The sequence below is a fragment of the Leptodactylus fuscus genome, chromosome 1 (genome assembly GCF_031893055.1).
Source record: "Leptodactylus fuscus isolate aLepFus1 chromosome 1, aLepFus1.hap2, whole genome shotgun sequence".
Taxonomy (NCBI): Eukaryota; Metazoa; Chordata; class Amphibia; order Anura; family Leptodactylidae; genus Leptodactylus; species Leptodactylus fuscus.
In genome coordinates, this window is record NC_134265.1 from 218,063,362 (window position 1) to 218,088,122 (window position 24,761).

The following is a 24,761-nucleotide window of genomic DNA, read 5'->3' on the forward strand; positions in this document are numbered from 1 at the left end:
GAGCGAGGCCCAAGGCGTACAAGTTTCACCGCCTGCGCCGAAAGAAGACGCATGAAGATGACGTTCCAGAAGAAGATAGAGGTGGCGCTGGAGAGTTCTCTCGCAGCATTGGGGACGCTCCCAGTGCTGCAAGAGAACTCATTTGCATACCGACAGAAAACGGAATTTTAACTGAACGGTGGCGCGGAGAAGAATAGCCTTTCTTAAGGCTATTCTGACATGTCAACGACAAAAACAGTTTTTAATGGTAGAATCCCTTTAAAGCTGACCCATCGGAATGCACACACCAAACACAAGTGTGAATGCCCCCTGAGGTGTTATTAATCCTACAGTAAGATATTATAGTGCTTACTTCAGGGGGCACAGATAGGGTCTGGGATCCAGGAAGTCAGCAGGCACTAAACCAAACTAGTGAGGTGGCTTTGCCCACTGTAATTTGGGCTGCCTCAGATCAGGTCACATTGCTATGGTGACCTGACTGACAAAGTGGCGCGGAGGGGTACAATTGACTATACCGGGCCAGGCCATGGAGACAGCGCGCTTCACTTTACTGATTGGAGGACACCACTCCTGATGTCTGCGCGATCTGCTCTGTCTCCGGTGTCCGCCTGTGTCCTTCTGTCACATCGCAAGTATGCGATGTAAGGAGTATACCGGAGGCAGATCACCGGTATCCTCCTTACATCGCATACATGAGATGTGACAGGTGGACACAGGCGAACACCGGGGGCAGAGCAGATCGCGCAGACATCAGGAGCGGTGCCCTCCAATAGGTGAAATGAAGCGCGCTACATGGCCTGGCCCGAGCTCCCCAGGATCCTCATTATAAATGCGTGCCTGCCGGCGGGCCGGACAGATGTGCTCGGCGGGCCGCATGTGGCCCGCGGGCCGTAGTTTGAGGACCCCTGCATTATACTGTGTGGAGGGGCTGCTATGGGATATTATACTATGTGGAGTGGTCACTATGGGACATTATACTGTGTTGTGGGGCCGCCATGGGACATTATACATTATGTTGGGCCCACAATGGAACATTATACTGTGTTGAGAGGTCATTATGGGACATTATAGCATATGTAAATGTGGCATTATACCATTCGAAGGCCAGGAAAGGGGGCACTTTGCCAGTTGGAGTTGAGGGGGGCCCCATGTCAAAAGTTTGCTATAGGGCCCAGTCATTGCTAGTTAAACCCCTGCCTAGATTCTCCCTGTGGTTTGCTAAGGGGTAATTTTGATAACTTCAGGGGTTAGAGAACTTTTTCACCTTTTAATTCCTTCAAACTTTGCGAGGTGGAAGGAATTTCCCTGGATCAGCCTGCAGCTAATTGTAACGTTTCAAGAATTTCTCTTGTGAAAGGTGAGATTAAAGCCTTCAGAGTCTGCCTCAGTTAAGAGTTTAATTATGAGAATATTTTCAGATAGTCCGTGAAAAAAAAAAAGCAAGGAGATTGAACTTCTTCTAACAGTTAGTTCTATTGCGACGATGCTGCCTTACCATTAAGACAGTATAAGACAAAATAGAAGATTTTATACATCAACACAGCAAAAGGGGCATGGCCAGATTCATCATCATTTACATCAAATATCTGGAGTAAATGATGTGGGCTATGACCTGGCTTACATTTCTCCTCCAAGCGCATGGCTGATGGCGCGTTATTTACAAGGAGATATGTGTGCAACTTCAGGGCTGTGAAGGCTGGAGATAATAACGCAGTCTTCATAAATGTGCCACATCAAGTTTAAGTAAAGACTTAATATTTACAGTGTTGACCCTTATTTTCAAGACTTGTATATTTCTGGCATATCAGCTTCTGGGCAAAATCCATACTGATGGCAACCAATTGTTGCCTAATCAGTTTCTGGAGCTTATCCCAAATCTAAACTGTGTTGTTTTTCTTATTGCAGAACTGCATGTAGTTCATAATTGCTGTTATGCCTAGCACATGTTACTGTGCATCTAACCTGTATGTGAACAGCCAGTATACCAGTGGGCTTCAGCCAGGGCCGGTTTTAGGCAAAATGGGGCCCTGGGCAAGTTTTCAAGTGGGGCAGTAAAAATTCTAAGATACCGTACCAACATCACAATTCGGTAACTGAATACACATATAATCACTTTAAACTATATTTTAATTATATTAAAGAAATTCACTGAAATATAAACCAAACATTATTTAATAGAACTTTAAATTCTTTCATCCTAATGGCTGTATTCACATAGATGCATAAAAACAACCACAGTGTCTATGCCACGTGGGGCCCCAGCCTTAGGCCCAGTTCACATCTGCGTTCAGGTTTCCATTCGGGTAGTCCGCTTGGGCACCCCATGAACAGAAACCTATATGCATTAAAGGGGCTCTATAACTGGGAAAAGTCATTTTTATCTAATCACATGCTTGCATAGGCTTTAGAAAGTCTATTCCACACTTACCTTTTGTATGTAGATTGCCTCAGTGGTGTCTGAATAAGTCCGTTTTTATTCATATGCTAATGAGCTTTCAGCCAGCACAGGAAGTTCCCAGCATCCTCCTCTCTCCTATTATCTTCTATGTGTGTGAAGCAAACAGGAAGCCGAGTCATCATCATCAGCACCAGTCTCCCATAGAAAACAATAGGAGAGGAGTGCACGATGTATCGTGCACCAGTCTAATTAGCATATGAATAAAAACAGACTTATTCAGAAACCACTGAGGCAATCTGTATACTATAGGTAAGTGTGAAATAGACTTTCTAAAGTCTATGCAAAGGTGTGATTAGTTAAAAATGACTTTTCCTAGTGATACAGCCCCTTTAAAAAGGAAACCACATGGACCCCATGACTATAATGGGGTCCGTGTGGTTTCCACTCGGTTTCCCTGGTAACTGCTTTTTAATTCGTTTCTGTTAGGGGTGTCCCCAAGCGAACTTCCCGAATGGAAATCCAAACGCAGATGTTAATGGGGTCTTAAAGGTTTTTTTTGTTACACCAAGAGTAGGCAACCTAATTTTAATATTGATGACACCTACACTAAAATCATACCACAAACTGTAACATAGGAGTGCTTTCATATTGTGCTTCCAGGCACATACGTTTATCACTATTTACCTGGATACATGCGTACTTTTCCATTAGAAGCAATGTCAGTACATGTGTAACCTACAATTAGAGGTAAATGTATGTGACTGTGGGTAGAGTGAGTAGGATTGTGACACACGATGTACCTGGATGCCGCATCCAGTCCCTGGTCACTGGTACTTTTACTTTTTTGTGAGTGAAACGCGGTTTAATTTCAGCCATTTTTAATTCCAGACTGTGCGGCAACAGCAAAACCACAGCCAGGAATTAATGCGTGTCACACTTACCCCAAACTGACAGCACTGGTGAAAGGGGACTCATATGTCTCACGTATTAGTAACCCTTATGAGGTACACATGGGTTAATATGAGGGACATGATGGAGTTAACGGCTATTAATGTGAGGCACATGGAGTTACTAAAACTAAATGAATAACCCCAAATTCCTGACATTAACAGAAATAATAATTACAGAATGTACCTGGTGTTTTCTTTTTTACTTTCACTTTGTATGGAGCGGAAACCAAACAAAAAAATTAAATGCACCAAACCTCCTAAAAATAAGAGTTCAATATGTGCAGAGTTCATACATATCACTATGGCCTGAACCCGCATGCACGAGTCTTCAGAAAATCGCTAGAACTGGAAGGAACAAAAATCTTCTTTGAAGCTGGAAATGTTAAAAAAGTATCATCCTATAAAATGTAGGGATTACACACCATGAAAAGTAAGTGAACCCTTAACCCTATATATTTTTTGAAAGTAGACAACCTGAAGATTACAAATGTCTTAATGGGTCATTGATAGCCACATCCTCCTTCATGCAACTTTGCGACCAACACAAATAATTTTTGGAAAAAATACGCTAAAACACATATTTGCACCTAAAACTCATGTTCAATCTCAGATTCATATACAAAATACTTTTAAAATAATAGCTTATGGTGTATACAATGTGTATATATACTATATGTACCGCAAACATCAACTACAACAAGAGCTCGGACTCCCAAAAACACGAATACAGAAGACAAGCAGGATTTTGCTGTTGTTCACTAATATGTTAAAAAGCTATACTGCACCTACCAAACTGTGACTGTGATACCAAAATCTAACTTTTTTCAGAGTACACAGCATACCCTATATAAAAACACAATTTAATAGTTTATATATACAAGCACCTTCATTCAACTTTGCGGCAAACAGAGATTGCTAGCAAAAATTGCGCAAAAATTCAAATTTGCCACTAAAGTGCGGCTCAAGAAATCCCTTTCTGCAAACATAATGTACTGTCCATAAAACTGCAATATGTGAGGAGTTCATACATACCACACATGTATATATTTACAGGGGCGGGTGTTAAAGAATCGCCAAAATCGCAGAAATGCGCCATCCCATTTTGTGCATGCAAATTAAATAGGACTTTACATAAAAATGTTATTTGCCATCCCCCTATAAAAATTTTAGCAATCTATACGTTCATCTCTAGTGATAATCGTTATTACTATTATTTTAGTGTGTAACGGATATCACTAGAGACGTATTTTACTGTAGAAAGCTCAGGTATAGACAGGACAGGGATTGGGTGAAATGTAAACTTTATTTGCGACTTTATGTATATGTTGTGTAAGTGTTTGGTGTGACTTTTTTTTTTGGCGCTGCAACCTGGACAATGGTAAACATCTGGGTCACAGCGCCAATAAACTTCCTGGTTATGTTCAGGAGGTATAACATAAGAATACCACACTAGTAAAGCTCAGGGGGGAATTACATTATAACTGTATGTGACAATCAGAGACAAATGTATAGTATACACTCTGATTGGCAGGAGAAGGGTTAATAGGGACAATAGAGTCCCTGCCACCCCCCCTCCTGCTGTCACATACAAGTTATGCAGAGAGTCTGATTGTTTCTCTGTCTCTCTCTCTCTCTCTCTCTCTCTCTCTCTCTGCTGAACTGCTCGTCTCCCTCTTCCTTTCTTGTTAAAGATCGCAAATTGCTTGCCTAGACAGGAGGGGGGACACTTTGGAGCTCTATATCTTTGGACTGCATCAACATATCTTGATGCTTTCAATAGCATTTTAAAGAGGAGAATCTCATCTTTAAAATGATATCAAGAACTCCATGATTGGATATACAGTTTTGGAGAAATTCACTGTTGAAATGCTGTCGGGAATTGAGATCTGCAGTTGGATCTCAATGCCAAATAGTGTTTTCAACAGTGAATCACTCCAAAACTGTAAGTAAAATCATCAAGTTCCTGGTAGTAGGTGGCGCTGTGCGCCGGGACGGAAACCTGCAAAATCCGATCCTAACAGTCGGCAGTCTGAAATTAGGGAGGAGGTGTCCTGCAGGAGGAAGTCTGGAAAGAAGTGAGGTAAGTATGATGGGGTGGGGGAAGGGTGTTTAGTTTAGTGTAAGAATTAGCTTTTATCCCGGACAACCCCTTTAACAAATTATGGAATGATTTGTTTCCATTAATATTTTAATCTGTTGTGAAAAAAAATTGAAGTTTGTTAATCACCATCATGTTGTTTTCAATGTTTTGAGGAGTGCAGTTTTTATAAAGGAGTGATTTATAGGTGGTTTCTAATATACAGGCCATAAAAACCCCTTTAGAACAGAATTGGTCTTTTACAAAATTTTCTTTAATATTTTGAAAACTGTTGATTAAACATCCTAAAAAATAAAAGCCTTTTTAAAAATGCTAATATAAAAGAGGAATTTGTCAATATTTAACAAATTTGTGTCGTATGATTTATTAGAATGACTGATTATTGTAAAAAAAATGTTTACATTTCCTGTTCGCTTCATAACTAATGTGAAGTTCAAAGTGTCATGATAAAATAGCTTCACTGATGAAACGTGTCAGATTGGAAAAATAAGGCAGTGTTCAATAGGAGAAAACTACCGTATTTTTCGGACTATAAGACGCACTTTTTTTCCCCAAATTTGGGGGGAAAAGAAGGGTGCGTCTTATAGTCCGAATGTGGCCGCCCGGCACCCGCTCTAATAGAGAGGCAAATGCCGGCGAGGGATAGACGCCGGCACAGGTGCCGGGGCCTGAGACATCGCTGCGCTCCTCTGCCCTGCATGAAGCCAGCAGCAGGGGTGATGCTATTCCGCTCCTCCGTCCCCCCGCCCCTGGCTTCATGCAGGGCAGAGGAGCGTAGCGATGTCTCAGGCCCCGGCACCTGTGCCGGCGTCTATCCCTCGCCGGCATCCACCTCTCTAGTACAGCGGATGCCGGGTCTGTATTGGCGGCCCCTTCTCCCCCGGGGCCGGTCCCCACCGGCCCCATACCTGTAAAGTTGCAGGCCGGCTCCTGTGCGGCGATAGTGCAGGAGCCGACCTGTTCGGGTGACAGCCGGAAGCCTAATGAAGCTCCCGGGCCTGTCACTGCTATACTAGTATTGCGGCTGGGTCTATGACCAGCCGTGATAGTAATATACAGAATGTCCCATAGACGGCAATACAGTTGTATTGCCGTCTATGGGACTTGCAATCAAGTGACTGCAGGTTCAAGCCCCCGGGGGGGAATAAAATAGTAAAAAAAAAATAAAAAAAAAGCTTTAAAAATATATAATAAAAAAATTAAATAAGTAAAAGTTCTAAATCACCTCCTTTCCCTAGAATATATATATAAAAGTAGAAAATCATATGTCAAACACATACACATTACCCTGTGTCCGAAAATGCCCAGTCTACTCATAGTTTTCCTGTACGGTGAACGTCAAAATCACAAGTGCTAAACCGCCGGGATTTTTTTTCAATAAAAGGTGATCTAAGCAATAGACATTCCCCAAAATGGTATAACTAAAAAGTACATCTGGCCCTGCAAAAAAAAAAAAAAAACACTCTATGCGTCCCCGTACAGCTGCAGGGTCACCTGTCAATGTGACCTTGCAGGTGTTGCAAAGCTACAACTCCCATATATTAAATATTTTACAATTTTTTGCTTCAAAATTTTTTTCTCCTATTTTCCTCCTCTAAAACCTCCTCTTATAGTCCAGTGCGTCTTATAGTCTGAAAAATACGGTAGTTGTGTCCTTACAAGTTAAAAAGCTTCTGCATTACGTTACAACACTGCCAATAGCTGCAGGACAAATCTGGTGTTCCCTTAGAATAGAATCCGTTTAGATAAAAAGGTCTTGTCTATTGTAACTCATCTCTTTTCTTTTCAACATTTTTCCTAATCTTCAATACACCTTACTTCTGCTGTTGCTTTGCGAATTTTATTTACAGCCTGGAAAGCCCCGTTATTCAATCTCCCGTCCATGCATGTGAGACTAAAGTGCCACAGTAGCCATGACTGGGTAATATCTATGTATAGTTATCATAATAGCCGCATTATTTGATTTCTTTTTAGACCTTTGTTCTTCCACAACCTGCTTACCCTTTCCTGTTTATATCTTCCATTAAAGTATGCAAACTACTTCCTCTGCCAGTATGAATTATCTAACAGGAAATACCAAATGTACTGTGTAGCTGAGACAGGCCATTATCTTATGTACAGTACTTGCATCAGAATACAACTCTCTCTCAGTCACATTACATCAACTGGCATGTAATACTGCAGCAATTCTTACCATTATACTTTTACAAATAAGTGCAGTCCCTGTTACATGAAATCAAAATTTAGTAATTTTAATATCAATTTGCAGTGTAAGCCTTTGCCTGCTTAAAATAATTCATGAAATTTTGCTATCCCATTGACTTCAATGATATTTTTTTACACGTGTAAAAATACGCTTGTAAAAATACGCCTGTAAAATGTCATTGAAGTCAATGGGAGTTTTATTTTTACACGTGTATTTTTACACGTGTATTTTGCAAAAATACACACGCGTTTACTCAGTGTGAACTTACAAATTGCAAAAAACTTAATCTAGGTTCACACTAGCGTCAGGGTCTCCTTTATTGAACATAACTGGGTCCGTCAGGTGTTCATTTTGTACTTAAGTGAAACCGATGGACTAAAAAGTTGGACAAAGGGTCAGTGCACACAGAGTTTTTTGGCGAGGATTTTGGAGAGAAAAAAATCCGCTTCAAGGAATTAGGAAATGTTTTTTTCCTCCAGTACAGTGTATGGACCTTGAAAAAACCGCTAGCAGTTTTTGAAGCAGTTTTTCCGCCTCCCATTGACACCCGTTGGTTATTTCAGGCGGTAACCGCCTGAAGGGTCAATGCATACAGAGTTTTTGGGCGCTTATTTTGACGCTGAATCCGCGTCAAAATCCGCGTGGAAAAAATGCCTCCCTAGAGTTCTATGGGTTCCACTCGCTTTATTTTTCCACTCACAGAATTTTTCCGCTAGCGGAAAAAAAGCTTCCTTCAGGCGGGTTCCGCAGTCAATGGGAGGCGGAAAATCCACGTCGTGGATTTGGGCGCAGAACTGGCGAAGACCATGTGGAAAAACCGCTAGCGTTTTTTCAAGGTCCATACACTGTGCTGCAGGAAAAATAACAAAAACTAAAAAAGCCTCAAAAAACACTCCAAAAACCGCTTCAATAAACCATTTCCTAATTTCTGAAGCGGAATTTTTACTCGCCAAAAAACTCTATGTGCATTGACCCGAGGAAAGGTCATGTCGCTTTTTTTCCATTAGCTTTTTTTTTTTCGCTAGCGGAATACAAAGCCTCTATAGTGAGGCTTTTTTGGAGGTGGATGCTGACGTGGATCCAGCGTCAAAATCCTTGCCAAAAAACTCTGTGTGCATCGACCCTTACAGGACTTTAGTGTTTTTTGTTTTGTTTTACATACACTGCGATCTTCAACGCAGATGTGAACCCAGCCTTTAAGGGGCTTTTCTGAAGTCAGATATTGATGGGCTATACTTAGGAAAGAAAAAGGCCCTGCATTTTACAATACTAGCAAAGTGAATGAGATTTTTTTAAATCTCGTCTATATACTGAGGAAAAAAAACTAAAGATAGGGCGCAGGTGTGAACCCGCCCTATCTCCATTTTGCAGGTTTCCATTTCCTGCCCGAGAAACTGGACAGGAGACAGAAACCGGCAGGTAGTTTTCAAACCCATTAATTTGAATGGGTTTGTAAAGTGTCCACCGGTGAGCACTCATGAGCATCTTCTGCTCTCCACGGCGAAACCGTTATTTGTTTTTTTTTAACCAGACACAAAGTTGGACATGCAGGACTTTGTGTCCAGTTACAAAAAAAAACAAGGTTTCGCTGCGGAGAGCAGAAGACGCTCACGGGCGCTCACCAGTGGACACTGAAAGCTGGGTTTCCATCTTCTGCTGACAGAAAACGGAAACCTGCAAAACGGAGATCGGGCGCTGGTGTGAACCCGCCTAAAGCTGCTTTTCAAAAACACAGCATGTCAACTCTAGCTGCAGAACCGCAAGCATTTTCCCTATTAATTTAATTTGGGAAGAAGCAATGCTGCAAACTTTGTTTTCATTGCTTTTTAGATGTCTCTGTGTTGGAACAACATGTATTTTGGTGAAGCTGAATGTGTATGTTTATATGGTAGTTGGATGGATAGACAGCAGACTCAGAGGCAAAATAAAATGCATTGAAATAATACAGGAGAGAAAACAAACCGTATTTAGAAGCTGAATGATCCTGAGCATTTAATGGGAACCCCTCAGGGAGATTTGGGACACTAAACCACCCACAGACCCATCATACTTATCCCTGGATAAGTATAAGGATAAGTTCACATGAGGTTTTTTGGATCCAAAAACTGGGTAGCCGCGACTGAAAGCCGGTCCACTGCAAAGAATGGGCCTAGTCCAGAGGAGGGAGTGTCTTCAGGCCAAATTGCGATTCAACTCAGCCTGAAGAATGAGCATGTCGCTTCTTTTTTCTGGGAGCTGGAAGAAATGGCTCCTGGAAAAAAGACCTAAGCGGCAGATACGGCCTCAAAATCCTGACCAAAAAAAACCTGTATGAACTTACCCTAAAGATTTGGATTTTGAACACTAAACTCCTGGTCTGTAGTAACCTGTGGGTGGTTTAGTGTCCCAAATTGACCTCTCTCTTTACTACATTTATTAAGATGTTGTAACTTGTGTAAATTGTGTAACTCACGATCTAATAAGTACAAACTACACTGCAAATACTGTTATACCTATGTTTCTGATCCTACTTGTTTTCATATGAAATGACTTATATTTAGATATACTAGTTAAGATTTGAGTAACACATTGAAATATGTACAGGAAGTGAAAGAAGAGTGTGAAAGCTTCCTCATCTGAGAAAGGAGACGCAAGCCTTAGCAAGCATTGATGACCAAGTAAAGTAGACGACAGGAAGATGATAAGAATCAAGGAAAAATGAACAACACATTTGGTAAAGAAAAAACCTAACAGTCCTTAAAAGTGACTGAAATGGTAAAATCCACATTGTAGTTGTTGGTGTAAGCGAGGACTTTAGTGCTGTTTGTTTGCTTTCTTGGGATCTTTAAAAACCTGTTGCAGTAACAATGGAAAAGCTTAAGGAAAGGAAATGAAGAAGTTTTCTTTCTTCTTCTCTGGACATGGTGTCAGGTTGTAGAAGAGCATTCAAGTCACTCCACACAGGAAAAAGAGAGGGGGAGAGACAGAAATGGGAGGGTACTAGTATTCTGTGTGCAAATTAGCCTGAACCCTGTGGGTGTGTAGAGGGAGGGGAGTGACATGGACAGTGCCAGACAGCAGCGTAGAAACACAGAAAGTGTATTGTACCAGTCTCTGATTGAGAATCAAAAGAAAACAGCAATTTAGTATAACTGATGGAGAGCAGTACACATGTCCTGGGGAGAGCGCAACAGAACCAACCTGGCGCACTACACAGAGAAGTAATGTGAGGATGTGCTGGAAACACCTTCATCTCAGTTTTGTCAGTCTAACTGGTTTCTTAACTTTCTGAAATTTTTGGAAATAAGAATATTTCAAAATCAACTTATGTAGTCATTCTGTATGAAACACAAAGGAGTACTAGTGGATCCTCAGTGGAAGAGTTTGTGAATATCTGCTGAATTTTTCTACTCTGGATTATCAATCATGGGATATTTCATGGATTACATGTAGCCCATACTGTACAAGAATCAAACAGAGAATGCTGTCATATACTCGGTTCCCAATTCGAAGGCACTCTTGTATATGGTAGGTTAAACAATATAAAATTATATTCTCAGTACTGCGATTCCTTATATTATTGTTTAAAATACAAAAGAAGGTAAATTTCAAGAAGAGAAACAAAAAATAATACTATTGAAATGCATTAAAAGTAAAATAAATAAATAAATAAATAATGGAATGGGGTTAATGGTAATGTAAGCTCAGTGGCCTGCAGCAGGGCACCCCGGGGTTGTAGATACCAAAGAATCTTGGAATGTGATCACAGGTACCAGACACTAAGATTTGTTTAATATTAGCAAGAATGGGGATTTAAAAGCAGCAAAAAAGTACTGTGTATAGTATACAGATATAATAGAAGCGTAAGTGTCTGCATATTTACATGTCAAGATATAAACCACCCAGAGATTCTAGAAACTCATTATTCAAATACAATAACATATGTTATTGTATACAATTATCAGTAGTCAAGAAATGCACAGATATATATAACCTTTCCAAATTTGAGAATAATGTATATTATAGTCCATTGCTTTAGTTTATGAGTGGTTCAGTGGTCTTTGGAGGGTCTGGATGGATGTTTGTTAATATTCTGAATAACTTATAACATTTTTTTATTGCAGTGCATATTTTTCTTATTCTGCTTTGGAAATATTGTAGTCTACATCAATCACTTGAGCAGTGACAGCATGAAATGCTTTGAAATTTTTTAGTAGACCTGTATGCTTTGTATGTGCTTAGACAGTTCCCTTATATATGTCATTGCTACAAGAATGCTTGATATGGGGCTCTGACCTTTCTGACATGTCACTGCCTGCATTATTTGTTTTCTTTGTGTATGTTGCATTCACTACTTTGAGTTGTCGTAACATGTACTTTTGTGTGTACTAAAACCAGTGGTCACAGAAAAGGTAACACAACGTAGACACTTATGCAGACAATATAAAGCAACATTGCACATTATATGGATGCAGAGGTTACAGCTGTTTCCTGTATGATCTGATCTGATTTACTATCAGCATTTCAGACAAAACCGCAATGTGGGTGCATGATCATGTGGAGAAGCTATTCACTTACTGAGGCTATAGATGCAGTATTTCAAGTCACTAAGTGGCGATGTAGACACGAAAATTAGGTGAGCAGATCGTGGCACTCACAGTATTACCAAGATATGATTACTTTTGCACTGATGCAAAAGTCTCAGATCAGGCACATACAGTTCTATATACTGCTGGAAAGCTGACAGTGCGCTGAATTCAGTGCACTATCGGCTTTCCCGATCTGTGCCTGGTGTAAAGCGCTATCGGTACCGTAGCGCTTTACAGTCAGAAGGGCGTTTCTGACAGTTAGCCAGGAACGTCCTTCTGCCCAGCAGCGCCTATCGCGCTGTACAGTGTGAGCAGGGAGGAACGCCCCCTCCCTCTGCTCACAGTGCTCGTCTATAGATGAGCATTATCAGGAGCAGGAGGGGGGAGCTCCTCCCCGCTCCACAGTACAGCGCGATAGGCGCTGCTGGGCAGAAGGGCGTCCCTGGCTAACTGTCAGAAACGCCCTTCTGACACTAAAGCACTACGGTCCCGGGACCGATAGCGCTTTACACCGGGCACAGATCGGGAAAGCCGATAGTGCACTGAATTCAGCGCACTGTCAGCTTTCCAGCAGTATATAAAACTGCCTGTGCCCGATCTGATGAAAGGTCCTCTTTAAAGAGGCTCTATCAGCAAAATCATGCTGATAGAGCCCCACATATGCGTGAATAGCCTTCAAAAAGGCTATACAGGCACCGTAAATGTTATATTAAACAACCCCCCCCCCCCCCCCCCGTTTTAAAATAATACCCTAAAAAAGAATATGATCTACTTACGCATCGTGCACGATGGGCGGGCATTCAGGGTGTGTCTTCTTCTTCATCCACGCCTCTTCTTCCTCCAATGTCCTCCGGTCCCGTCCTCCTCCGCCGCTCGCGAACTGACACTGATATAAAAAAAATGGCCTGGGTGCATGCATAGTAGCATGCGGCTTCTACTACGGCTACTGCGCAGGCGCCCGACTTCTATTCACAATAACTGGTATTTTGTTAACATTTTATAGAAGAAAGCGTATGTTCACACAGCAGAATATGAAGAGGAATTCCTACTCATATTTCATTGCCGTATATTCATCTGTATTATAGCCGCGATGGGATGGTTTTCGCAGCTTATTAGGCCCAGGCTGTGACGTATCGCCCCGTTCCGCCCCGGCCTCCGGCCCCACAAGGCGCGAGGACACGGCCCGCACCTCAGCCACCAGGCCGCAACCTCTGGCCCACCCGGCCTTTGCCGCAGGCGGAACCCGCGATCGTCTTTTTAACTATACCGTCCTCTCCCACAAACCCAGAGAGAGGACCGGGCCTTATAGGATAATACGAGAAGAGCCTTCTAAAGTTTTAAAGTTTTATTAACCCAAGATGGTCGATACTAGGTCAGCCAGGAATACATATAAAGATATACCCTGGCGGTCACAAGCTTATACGGTTACAGAGAAGGTATGTTACAGTGCAGTGTCAGATAAAACAGATTAATAGATTAAAAGATTAGAAACAGAAACAGTCCTTAGGCACCCGGCGATTCCGCAGCCAACGCATGGTACCCACAGGGCAGGAGATACAGTCCATTAAAGTCTCTGGTGGGGGGCACCGCAGCACCCCCCCACATAGCATATAGCAATAAAGAGAGTTTCTCCATACCGATGTAAAAAGTCCATAGTCCATAAATCCATGATCAGATAGGCGTTACATCATATTCCTCATAATTCCATAAGTCCATTAGCGTTAAAGTAGTACATGGCTCTCTTTCAAAGTCCCTCAGACACATGGCATTCTTTGTCTCTCAGCACATGGCCGCTTCTGCCCCGCCCTTCCCCCCCCCAGCAAGGGGGGAGGGGCCACACACAGAGCCAACTTGCTCACATGTGTCCAGATGAGAAGAACAAGAACAAGACGAGAAGCTCCGCCCCAGGTCACTCTTATATTGACCCTGGGCTCCACCCTGAAATGACATCATCAGGGCTTTCGGACCACCCTCTAGCTTGGCAATCAAATAACTATAAATGGTCATAATTCCTCATCACATGAATATACGGTCAAACAAGTGGCATACAAAAACAGGTAAGTATACAGTCCTATGAAAAAGTTTGGGCACCCCTATTAATCTTAACCATTTTTAGTTATAAATATTTTGGTGTTTGCAGCAGCCATTTCAGTTTGATATATCTAATAACTGATGGACACAGTAATATTTCAGGATTGAAATGAGGTTTATTGTACTAACAGAAAATGTGCAATATGCATTAAACCAAAATTTGACTGGTGCAAAAGTATGGGCACCTCAACAGAAAAGTGACATTAATATTTAGTAGATCCTCCTTTTGCACAGATAACAGCCTCTAGTCGCTTCCTGTAGCTTTTAATCAGTTCCTGGATCCTGGATGAAGGTATTTTGGACCATTCCTCTTTATAAAACAATTCAAGTCCAGTTAAGTTTGATGGTCGCCGAGCATGGACAGCCCGCTTCAAATCATCCCACAGATGTTCAATGATATTCAGGTCTGGGGACTGGGATGGCCATTCCAGAACATTGTAATTGTTCCTCTGCATGAATGCCTGAGTCGATTTGGAGCAGTGTTTGGACATTGTATTGCTGAAATATCCATCTAACTTCTAACTTCAACTTCGTCACTGATTCTTGAACGTTATTCTCAGGAATCTGCTGATACTGAGTGGAATCCATGCGTCCCTCAACTTTAACAAGATTCCCGGTGCCGGCATTGGCCATAAAGCCCCAAAGCATGATGGAACCTCCACCAAATTTTACAGTGGATAGCAAGTGTTTTTCTTGGAATGCTGTTTTTTTTTGGACACCATGCATAACGCCTTTTTGTATGACCAAACAACTCAATCTTTGTTTCATCAGTCCACAGGACCTTCTTCCAAAATGAAGCTGGCTTGTCCAAATGTGCTTTTGCATACCTCAGGAGACTCTGTTTGTGGCGTGCTTGCAGAAACGGCTTCTTTCTCATCACTCTCCCATACAGCTTCTCCTTGTGCAAAGTGCGCTGTATTGTTGACCGATGCACAGTGACACCATCTGCAGCAAGATGATGCTGCAGCTCTTTGGAGGTGGTCTGTGGATTGTCCTTGACTCTTCTCACCATTCTTCTTCTCTGCCTTTCTGATATTTTTCTTGGCCTGCCACTTCTGGGCTTAACAAGAACTGTCCCTGTGGTCTTCCATTTCCTTACTATGTTCCTCACAGTGGAAACTGACAGGTTAAATCTCTGAGACAACTTTTTGTATCCTTCCCCTGAACAACTATGTTGAACAGTCTTTGTTTTCAGATCATTTGAGAGCGGGCTGTCCATGCTCGGCGACCATCAGACTTAACTGAACTTGAATTATTTTGTAAAGAGGAATGGTCCAAAATACTTTCATCCAGGAACTGATTAAAAGCTACAGGAAGTGACTAGAGGCTGTTATCTGTGCAAAAGCAGGATCTACTAAATATTAATGTCACTTTTCTGTTGAGGTGCCCATACTTTTGCACTGGTCAAATTTTGGTTTAATGAATATTGCACATTTTCTGTTAGTACAATAAACCTCATTTCAATCCTGAAATATTACTGTGTCCATCAGTTATTAGATATATCAAACTGAAATGACTGCTGCAAACACCAAAATATTTAGAACTAAAAATGATTAAGATTAATAGGGGAGCCCAAACTTTTTCATAGGACTGTATTCAGCTCACCCCATTCATTGTCTGTAATCCAATCTCGGTGTGCACGGATACCAGCGGACCCAACCGGCTACACGATTCCAAAGAGCAAAAAATTCCAGCACTATCCGATTTGGACATTTTAAGACTTCGGATAGTGCTGGAATTCTTTGCTCTTTGAAACAAGTGGCATGTCTTTGCTCACCGAAAGTTTCCCAGCATATTGACACCAAACATGATAACTCAATACCCTTTGAGTAACAAGGACTGGGCCTGGGCTCTTCCCAGGCCCGTAGGCTTAGAGTTTTTGGGTTCTAAACGTGCGTTTCACTACTACGCACCGGGAGATATAATTGTCATAATGATCATTTATCTTTCCCTGGCGCAATATCATCATAAAACCATAACTGATTGAAGTTATCTACCACCTCAACCCGACTCCGCAGAGTCTAAGATGCAGTCTAAGGGTCCCTGCTACACAGGACAACCCCTGCCAGGATAATGAGATTAACATAGATATGCTAAAGTCCTTGGCCTAGGAGAGGCTTTGATCCAAGCAACTTCCAGCAGGTAATTAGACTCAGCCATTTGTCATCAGCCTTCGCACTCTGCTAAGGTAACGACATCACTTAGCCAGAGGGGGCATTGGCATGGCAAATGGCAATTCCATACCAGATAGGCCCCCCCAGATATCTAATTGAGGGTCAGGTCTATACACTGATACATTACATAGATAGTTATAAACATAGCTGAGAATGATGATTGAGGGCCGATTCATCACACAGGCATTTCGAGCCGAGGACTCCGTGGCAACATCAAGGCAGGACACTTATATTTTCTGTGTCCTGCTGCAATCTCTGCCTTTCATTGAAAACAATCGAAGCAGATTCCGGGCGGAATCTGCCATGGATTCAGGGGATGGAATCCACCTCCAATTTGGAGGAAATTTCCTCCGTGTGAACATACCCTTACCATGAATAGGTATTTATTTAACTGTTTATGAGATGCTGTTCTGCTCTTATGGCCTCTATACCTACCTTTTCAGAATTGGAGCTTCCTTGTATGGAAATTATGAGCAAGTCTTTTGTGGATCATTCTCAGTGTGAATCCATAATAGAATGGGAACAGCGAGCAATCTAAGCGACTTAGAATGAGGCATGGTCAGCAGTGCTAGACTAGCTATGAAAGGGTGTGATCAAGGCAAAACATACAGCAAATCTTGTGGATGTAAACAATTCATTGATGAAAGAGGTCAGGAGGATGTCAAAAATTGTGCTGCTGAACTGTGCAACAATGCAAGCAAGTTACAGATAAAAACAACTGGGCTACTTCAACTGATGTGTCCAAATACACACTGCATCATGGTTATGTAACAATAGACAACCAGTAAGAATGCCATTGCTGTTTAAGGCTAAGGCCCCACTGGGTGGAAACACAGCGCAAAAGCGCTGCGGGAAGAACCTCGGCGTGAACGCATTGCAGTTCTTCCTGCAGCGCTTTCAACAGACAGTTCACAGAGTTTTCCTCCACGGACTTTCTGTTACAATTATATCTATAGTGTTTCCGTAGATATAATTGACATGTTGCGATTTTCAAAACCGCAACGGTTTTGGAAATCACATCGTGTCCACGTTGCAATTTTTTTCTGCAATTGTGGGCATGGGATTTGCATGAATCCCATCCACTTTTCAAGCACTGTAAAACACTGTGGTAAAATTGCGGCATTTCCGGCCAGTGGAGCCCTGGCCTAAGGGAAACAGAAAGTCTTCCTTGGGCGAAAGATCACCAGCATTGAAACACTGATGAACAATGATGAAACATGAATCTGCTCAGATTAATCCATAGTTCCATTGCACCATGCAGATGGAAAGAGCAGAATTTGGCATAAGCATCATGAATAAATGAACTCTTCAAACTATATGTCAACAGCTCAGGGTGATCGAGGTGGATTTTAATGGTGTTTGATGGAATATTTTCATGGCACTCTCTGGATCCTACCTGAATAATGACTGTGTATGCCTCAATGAATTACTGCAGATCTGAAGGCCAAAATAGGTCCAACAAGCTACTAAATGTCTCTACGTAAGTGTCTATTCCAAGACTAACTACACTCCTCAACATTGTAATTGCAACATCATGAAGGACAAGGCAGTATGCAAATAGAGGGTGTTACAGGTGTTAGTAATATCTTCAAATGATGACATTTTCAAGCACCTAGTTTCAATCTTTGTATTGGGAGCAGGGACTTGAAAGCAGCGGTTTTTTTTATCAATATGAAAGGTCAAAAATTAGATCAAGTGGTGTAGGATGATTGCACAATGCCTCCTGTTCATTGACCAGCCAATTAGCATCACTTGTTGCAAAGTGAGAGGGAAAGAAGCCTTGATCTGAGAGACCCTGAGGCATAGCGATCTTTCAGAGTGATAAACCAAGGCCAAGATGTCAGCTCTGTTCATCATTGCCTGCCCTAGTGGTTGGGAGAACAATGACAAACTAGAATGACGAGAAGAGGTGCATGTAGGCATGACTCTTTAAGGATGGCTCGCCTGATTGGAAGAATGACACACAACGATCCATTCTGTACAACAAATAAAATTGGATTCCACATGCCATAACCTAGGGTGGCTAACAGTGTTGACACAATCTATCAGAAGGTTTTACCACAACGTTGGGCTACAAGCCAGATATCCAGCTAAAGGTGTTACAATGACCTCAAGGCGCTGCTCTCCAAAGCTAATATGATGTACAGAAATTAATTTCAAGTACACTAAAGCTAGCCATAACATTAATTTGGTCATGGAATCAGTAGTGCGGTCATTTCCCCAATTTTAAAGGCGTTGTCGAGGATATACTGCACCCAGTTCTCTGGAGTCTCCGACCTCAGTCCGATCAAGTGTTGCTCTGGTGCTTCTGGCTTAAAGGGGTATTCCCATTTACATAATTATTTTTTAATTTGTAGATGATTAAAAGTTAAACATTTTTGCAAATATAAGTAATTAAAAATTCTGCAGAGTTTTAAAGATTTTCTCTAACTTTCTTAGTGGTGACAGTCTGTTATCTTGATTGGTTTCCATGGATACGACCACTAATGCAGAAACTTGTATCATTATTATTAACCCTTTCCCAACATCCATTGTAGTAGATCGGAGGATGTTGCCATAGCCGGCGCATCTGCATTGTATTATACAGCTGCGACCTAATCACAATGCCTGCAATCAGTGCCTGAACTATTTGTGAAAAGTAAATCAGTGGTCGAAGCTGAAAGAGACGCCATTTTTCCATGGGTAGCCAGCAAAGGGATTGACATGGGTAGCAGCCGAGAAAGAATGGGATGAGAAGTGGATTAAGCAGTTTAAGGTGAACTGGAGGGGTGAGAGCATGGATACTCTCGAACGCTAAACAATAGAGTAGCAAACTCTGGTCCAGAGAGATAGTATAGTAATGGTATTGAAAATCATGAGATTCTATGAGGGTGTAGATGGAGAACAGGAGGGGTCACAAGAACAGAGCCTTGGGGGACACGTACAGAAAGAGGAGATTGTGTGGGAGTGGAACATGCTGAATGTGTGGATGGTGAGGTATGAGGAGATCTAGGAAAGAGCCTTGTCTATGATGCCAAGGGATGACAGAGTTGTAACAAGAGTGGTCGATTTTGTGGAAGGTGGAGGAAGGGTCAAAGAGAATAACAGAGTAGCACAGATTGGCTTTGGCAGTTAGTCGTTCAGATCTTTGATAAATGCAGTTTCTGTAAAGGCATGGAATTTGAAGCCTGACTGTAGTCTGTCAAAGGGTAAGTTGGATAAGAGAGATAGGAAGATAGTTCAGCGTGGACGTGATGTTCAAATAGTTTTAAGACATGTGGGAGCAATGAGATGGGGCGATAGTTAGCTAGAGAGAATGGAACAAAGGATGGTTTCTTAAGGCAGGAGTCTAAACTTCAGTGAGGTGCTAGGGATGAGGGACTAGATCAGGTCAAGTGCCCAGGTAATGAGGTGGGATTTTGAAAGCAGGGTAGAGAGCTTTTTATTGTTGACTGGAGAAACAGATTAGGAATGAAGAGCACCAAACAGTGGGGTAGAGTGGTTGGGGATGGAGAGGGGGCTGTATAGCATGAGACTGTCTCTTATAGTGTCAATTTTGTTTTTGAAATAAGAGGCAGAGTCTTGAGAGATAAGTCATGTCAGAGAGGGCACAAGAGGATGGAGAATGGAGTTGAAGGTACTGAATAGCTGTTTGGGGTTGTGGAAGATATGAGTGTGGTGAAATAGACCTGTTTTACAGGTATGTGTTCTTGAAGTTAAGAACTGCCTCTTTATAGCCGATCAAGTCCTCTTGGGAGTGTCTGTTCTTCCAGAGGTGTTCTGCAACCCATGAAGCACACCTCATTAACTAAGGATAAAACCAACAAAAAATTATTTTGAACACTAAAATATAACTTTTAATAGTATATTGATAGAAATGGCTTTAATATGCCTCATGTAATAAAACGACGGCAATGACCATGCGGGCAGACTAACAGCCAAATATTGGTAAGGCTGAAAAGTCTGAGTTAATTAATAATATTCTGTGAAACTATTAGAACCACATTCTTTTGTATACTGCTATTGCTAATAGCCTAGCGGGGACAATGTTAGAAGACTGATGTGTCTTCTTCATCTATTACATTAAAACTTAATCAAAGCTAAGGACAGTTATGATTATTTCTCCCCTGCAACCACCGTCACATATATATATATATATATATATATATATATATACCGATGGCCGGCCAGGTAATGGAGGGGGTGTACATCTCAGCCAGACTACAGCTGGAATCTAGCTGGAACTGGAACCTTGAAATAACACTCAGCAGACAGAATTATCTGCTGAGAAACATTCTTTCTGGAGTTTTCTCATCTCACCTACCTTGTGAGATGAGAAAACTCCAGAAAGAATGTTTCTCAGCAGATAATTCTGTCTGCTGAGTGTTATTTCAAGGTTCCAGTTTCAGCTGGATTTTTAGGAATGGCAGTTAGGTTGGTAGTGGGACCTGTCATTCCACCCCCCTCCAGTCCACACTTTGGGGATGTTCTGGCAGCGACTCAGCTGTTGAGAGTTTCCTCGTCAAGGAGGCTTAAAAGGCCAGCTCCAGCAGAAGACTTTGGCAGAGCTTGGCTAGAGAGCCAAAGAAAGAGGTCATATTTGTGGAGCTGTGTCCTGAGTGATTCTACTGGCTTTTGATTTGTTATTCTAGGTGAGGTAACCTATTCTATGTTTAGTTAGAGCCTAGCCAGGCAGGTATTTATTTTTGTATTGTTTCTTTTTGTTGCTGCACTACCTTTTTGAGTGAAAATAAAATCTACCTTTGTTTTGGGCTAAAAGAAACTGGACTTTTGTGTCTATGCCACCCCACCTAGCAACCCCAGACCCTGACAATATATATATACAGTCATGGCCAAAAGTTTTGAGAATGATACAAATATTAATTTTTACAAAGTCTACTGCTTCAGTTTTTCTAATGGCAATTTGCATATACTCCAGAATGTTATAAAGAGTGATCAGCTTAACAGCAATTACTTGCAAAGTCAATATTTGCCTAGAAAATTATCTTTATCCCCCAAAACACATTTCAACATCATTGCAGCCCTGCCTTAAAAGGACCAGCTAACATCGTTTCAGTGATTGCTCCATTAACACAGGTGTGGGTGTTGATGAGGACAGGGCTGGAGATCAGTCTGTCATGATTAAGTAAGAATGACAACACTGGACACTGGAAAAGGAGGCTGGTGCTTGGCATCATTGTTTCTCTTCTGTTAACCATGATTATCTCTAAAGAAACACGTGCAGTCATCATTGCACTGCACAAAAATGGCCTAACAGGGAAGAGTATCGCAGCTAGAAAGATTGCACCTCAGTCAACAATCTATCGCATCATCAAGAACTTCAAGGAGAGAGGTTCCATTGTTGGCAAAAAGGCTCCAGGGTGCCCAATACAGACCAGCAAGTGCCAGGACCGTCTCTTAAAAGTGTTTCAGCTGTGGAATCAGGCTACCAGCAGTGCAGAGCTTGCTGAGGAATGGCAGCAGGCAGGTGTGAGTGCATCTGCACGCACTGTGAGGCGGAGACTCTTGGAGCAAGGCCTGGTCTCAAGGAGGGCAGCAAAGAAGCCACTTCTCTCCAGAAAAAACACCAGGGACAGACTGATATTCTGCAAAAGGTACAGGGAGTGGACTGCTGGGGTAAAGTCATTTTCTCTGATGAATCCCCTTTTCGATTGTTTGGGACATCTGGAAAACAGCTTATTCGGAGAAGACGAGGTGAGCGCTACCACCAGTCTTGTCTCATGCCAACTGTAAAGCATCCTGAAACCATTCATGTGTGGGGTTGCTTCTCAGCCAAGAGAATCGGCTCTCTCACAGTCTTGCCTAAAAACACAGCCATGAATAAAGAATGGTACCAGAATGTCCTCCAAGATCAACTTCTCCCAACCGTCCAAGAGCAGTTTGGCGATCAACAATGCCTTTTCCAGCATGATGGAGCACCTTGCCATAAAGCAAAGGTGATAACTAAATGGCTCAGGGAACAAAACATAGAGATTTTGGGTCCATGGCCTGGAAACTCCCCAGATCTTAATCCCATTGAGAACTTGTGGTCAATCATCAAGAGACGGGTGGACAAACACAAACCTACAAATTCTGACAAAATGCAAGCATTGATTGTGCAAGAATGGACTGCTATCAGTCAGGATTTGGTCCAGAATTTGATTGAGAGCATGCCAGGGAGAATTGCAGAGGTCCTGAAGAAGAAGGGTCAACACTGCAAATATTGACTTGCTGCATTAACTCATTCTAACTGTCAATATAAGCTTTTGTTACTCATAATATGATTGCAGTTATATTTCTGTATGTGATAAAAACATCTGACAAACACGCATAAAAACCAGAGGGCAGCAGATCATGTGAAAATATAAGATTTGTGTCATTCTCAAAACTTTTGGCCATGACTGTATATATATATATATATATATATATATATATATATATATATATATATATATGTAGTATATATTGTGAGAAGGTGACAGGCAAAGTGCTGGAGTCCAGATATCTGGATATCCAGGTTTCTGACATATGTGTGGCCCAGGGTCTCAGGCCAGGTGTAGATCCTTGGCTCACTACTGGGCCAGAAAAAGGCTGCAGCTCCTGCACTCCAGTGCAGTTCCATGGGGTGGAGGAGGTGTATGGTTCTGTCCTGTAACCCTGAGTCCAGTGAGACTATATTGTGTTCCTTTTAGTTCATGTGGCTGGAAGTAAGCCACACGTATAGTTAGGTTATTAGTTCTGTTTAGTTAGTTACTCAGACAAGCAGGTTTTTATTTTGTTTTTGTCTGAAGTTAAGGCTGGATTTTGTTTTGCTAATTTTATGCCTGAAAACAAGGTTTATTTAATTTCCTGAGTTTTATTCTAAATATACCAGTTTGCAGCATATTTTGTGTCCATGCCTTGACTGTTTGGGTCTGCACTACTGCTTCTACAGAGCTAACTTCCCCTCAATATATATATGAAACCACGCTCCCTTCCATGATGCTATTGGAGGAGTGACCAATCACCTTTCGTCATATATCAGAGATGTAGATGGACACCACCCCACCGCTTGCAACTTGTTTTTATAGAAGCAAATTTGTTAGTTCATATTTTCTAGCTATAAAAGTAAGGCCCCATACACACAACTGAGTGTGCAACCAAGGTGGGGCCGAGTTTGCAATGAAATGCAGTCGGGTGACACTCGAAGTGACACCTGAGGTTCATCTGAGTACATTCCATGATGCAATCACATCTATGGGGCTTCTAGATCCAAACCGGATCACTCCCAGTGTCATCCAACTGCATTTTGCTTAAACTCAGCCCCACTTTGGATGCACACTCGGTCATGTGCACGGGGTCTAAAGCTTTAGTATTCATATTAAAAGTTTATTGTGGATGGCTCTCTTAGGGAAATATGACACAGCAGACAGTAAATATCAATTTGAGGCAGACTTTCTCTTCAAATTCTTCTCCACTTTCTGCCACTCTAGCTTTCATTCACTGATTAGGATCCTATAGATGGGCCTAATGCCATGGGTTTTGTGGAAAGATTGAGTAGCACCCTCATTTTTTTCACACCCTGCTTGATCACTGTCTCCCATAAATATAATGGACGGCAGATTCAGGGCAAAATTTGGAGCAGATTTTGAGATGGAATCTTCCTCAAAATTGGTACCAAATTGCACAGCCTAAACATACCCTTACAGAGCTATAGGTAAATATAACTAACATTGCGAGAGTCTTAAATTATTTCTTTTTTTACTTAATTTATTATGAATTTTTCCTCCTTACCCAATATTACCATGTCATAACTCTGAATCAATATTGCTTAGTTACTAAACAGCAATAGCATTTTGCCATCTGAAAAATTCTGCTAGATCTCTGACTGCACAAGAAGACTACTTATAGACTGAGTGACCTAGTGAAAAGGATCATTTTGTCATCTTTCCTATGAAGCTGAATACTGTCACTGATGCTTTCTTTAAAAAAGAAAAAATAGGATAACATGAAAGAAACCTTTAGAAGCAGATAGCAAATGAACTCACAATACCTTTTTCCATTCCTGATTCACGTTTCTTACCTATGATGTTCATTTTGAATGTATTATGATGTTTATTTTTTTCTTTAAAATTCTTTGTATCTCACAGGAATGCTATAATTTCCTATTGTAATTTTACTATTTTTGCAGCAGATATGTGCCCCTTTGGGTGCATTCACACTAGGTAATCGCCAGCTTATTCTGAACGTAAAACACGTTCAGAATAAGCGGCGTATAAAGCAGTTTCCATTCATTTCTATGGGAGCCGGAATACGAG

General features: G+C 41.6%; 1 protein-coding gene across 2 annotated transcripts in view; it reads left to right on the forward strand.

Moving 5' to 3' along the window:
- Positions 1-24,761, forward strand: part of PDE4C (phosphodiesterase 4C) — a 259,677-nt gene that overhangs the window by 83,931 nt on the left and 150,985 nt on the right. Inside the window, exon 1 of one of the 2 annotated variants that reach the window (XM_075283053.1) lies at positions 11,091-11,159. The exons of the other annotated variant lie outside the window; for it this stretch is intronic. Coding sequence (XP_075139154.1) covers positions 11,113-11,159 — 47 coding nt within the window. The 5' untranslated portion in view covers positions 11,091-11,112. Of the gene's footprint in view, positions 1-11,090; positions 11,160-24,761 lie in introns of those variants that run through there. 2 annotated transcript variants of the gene reach the window in all.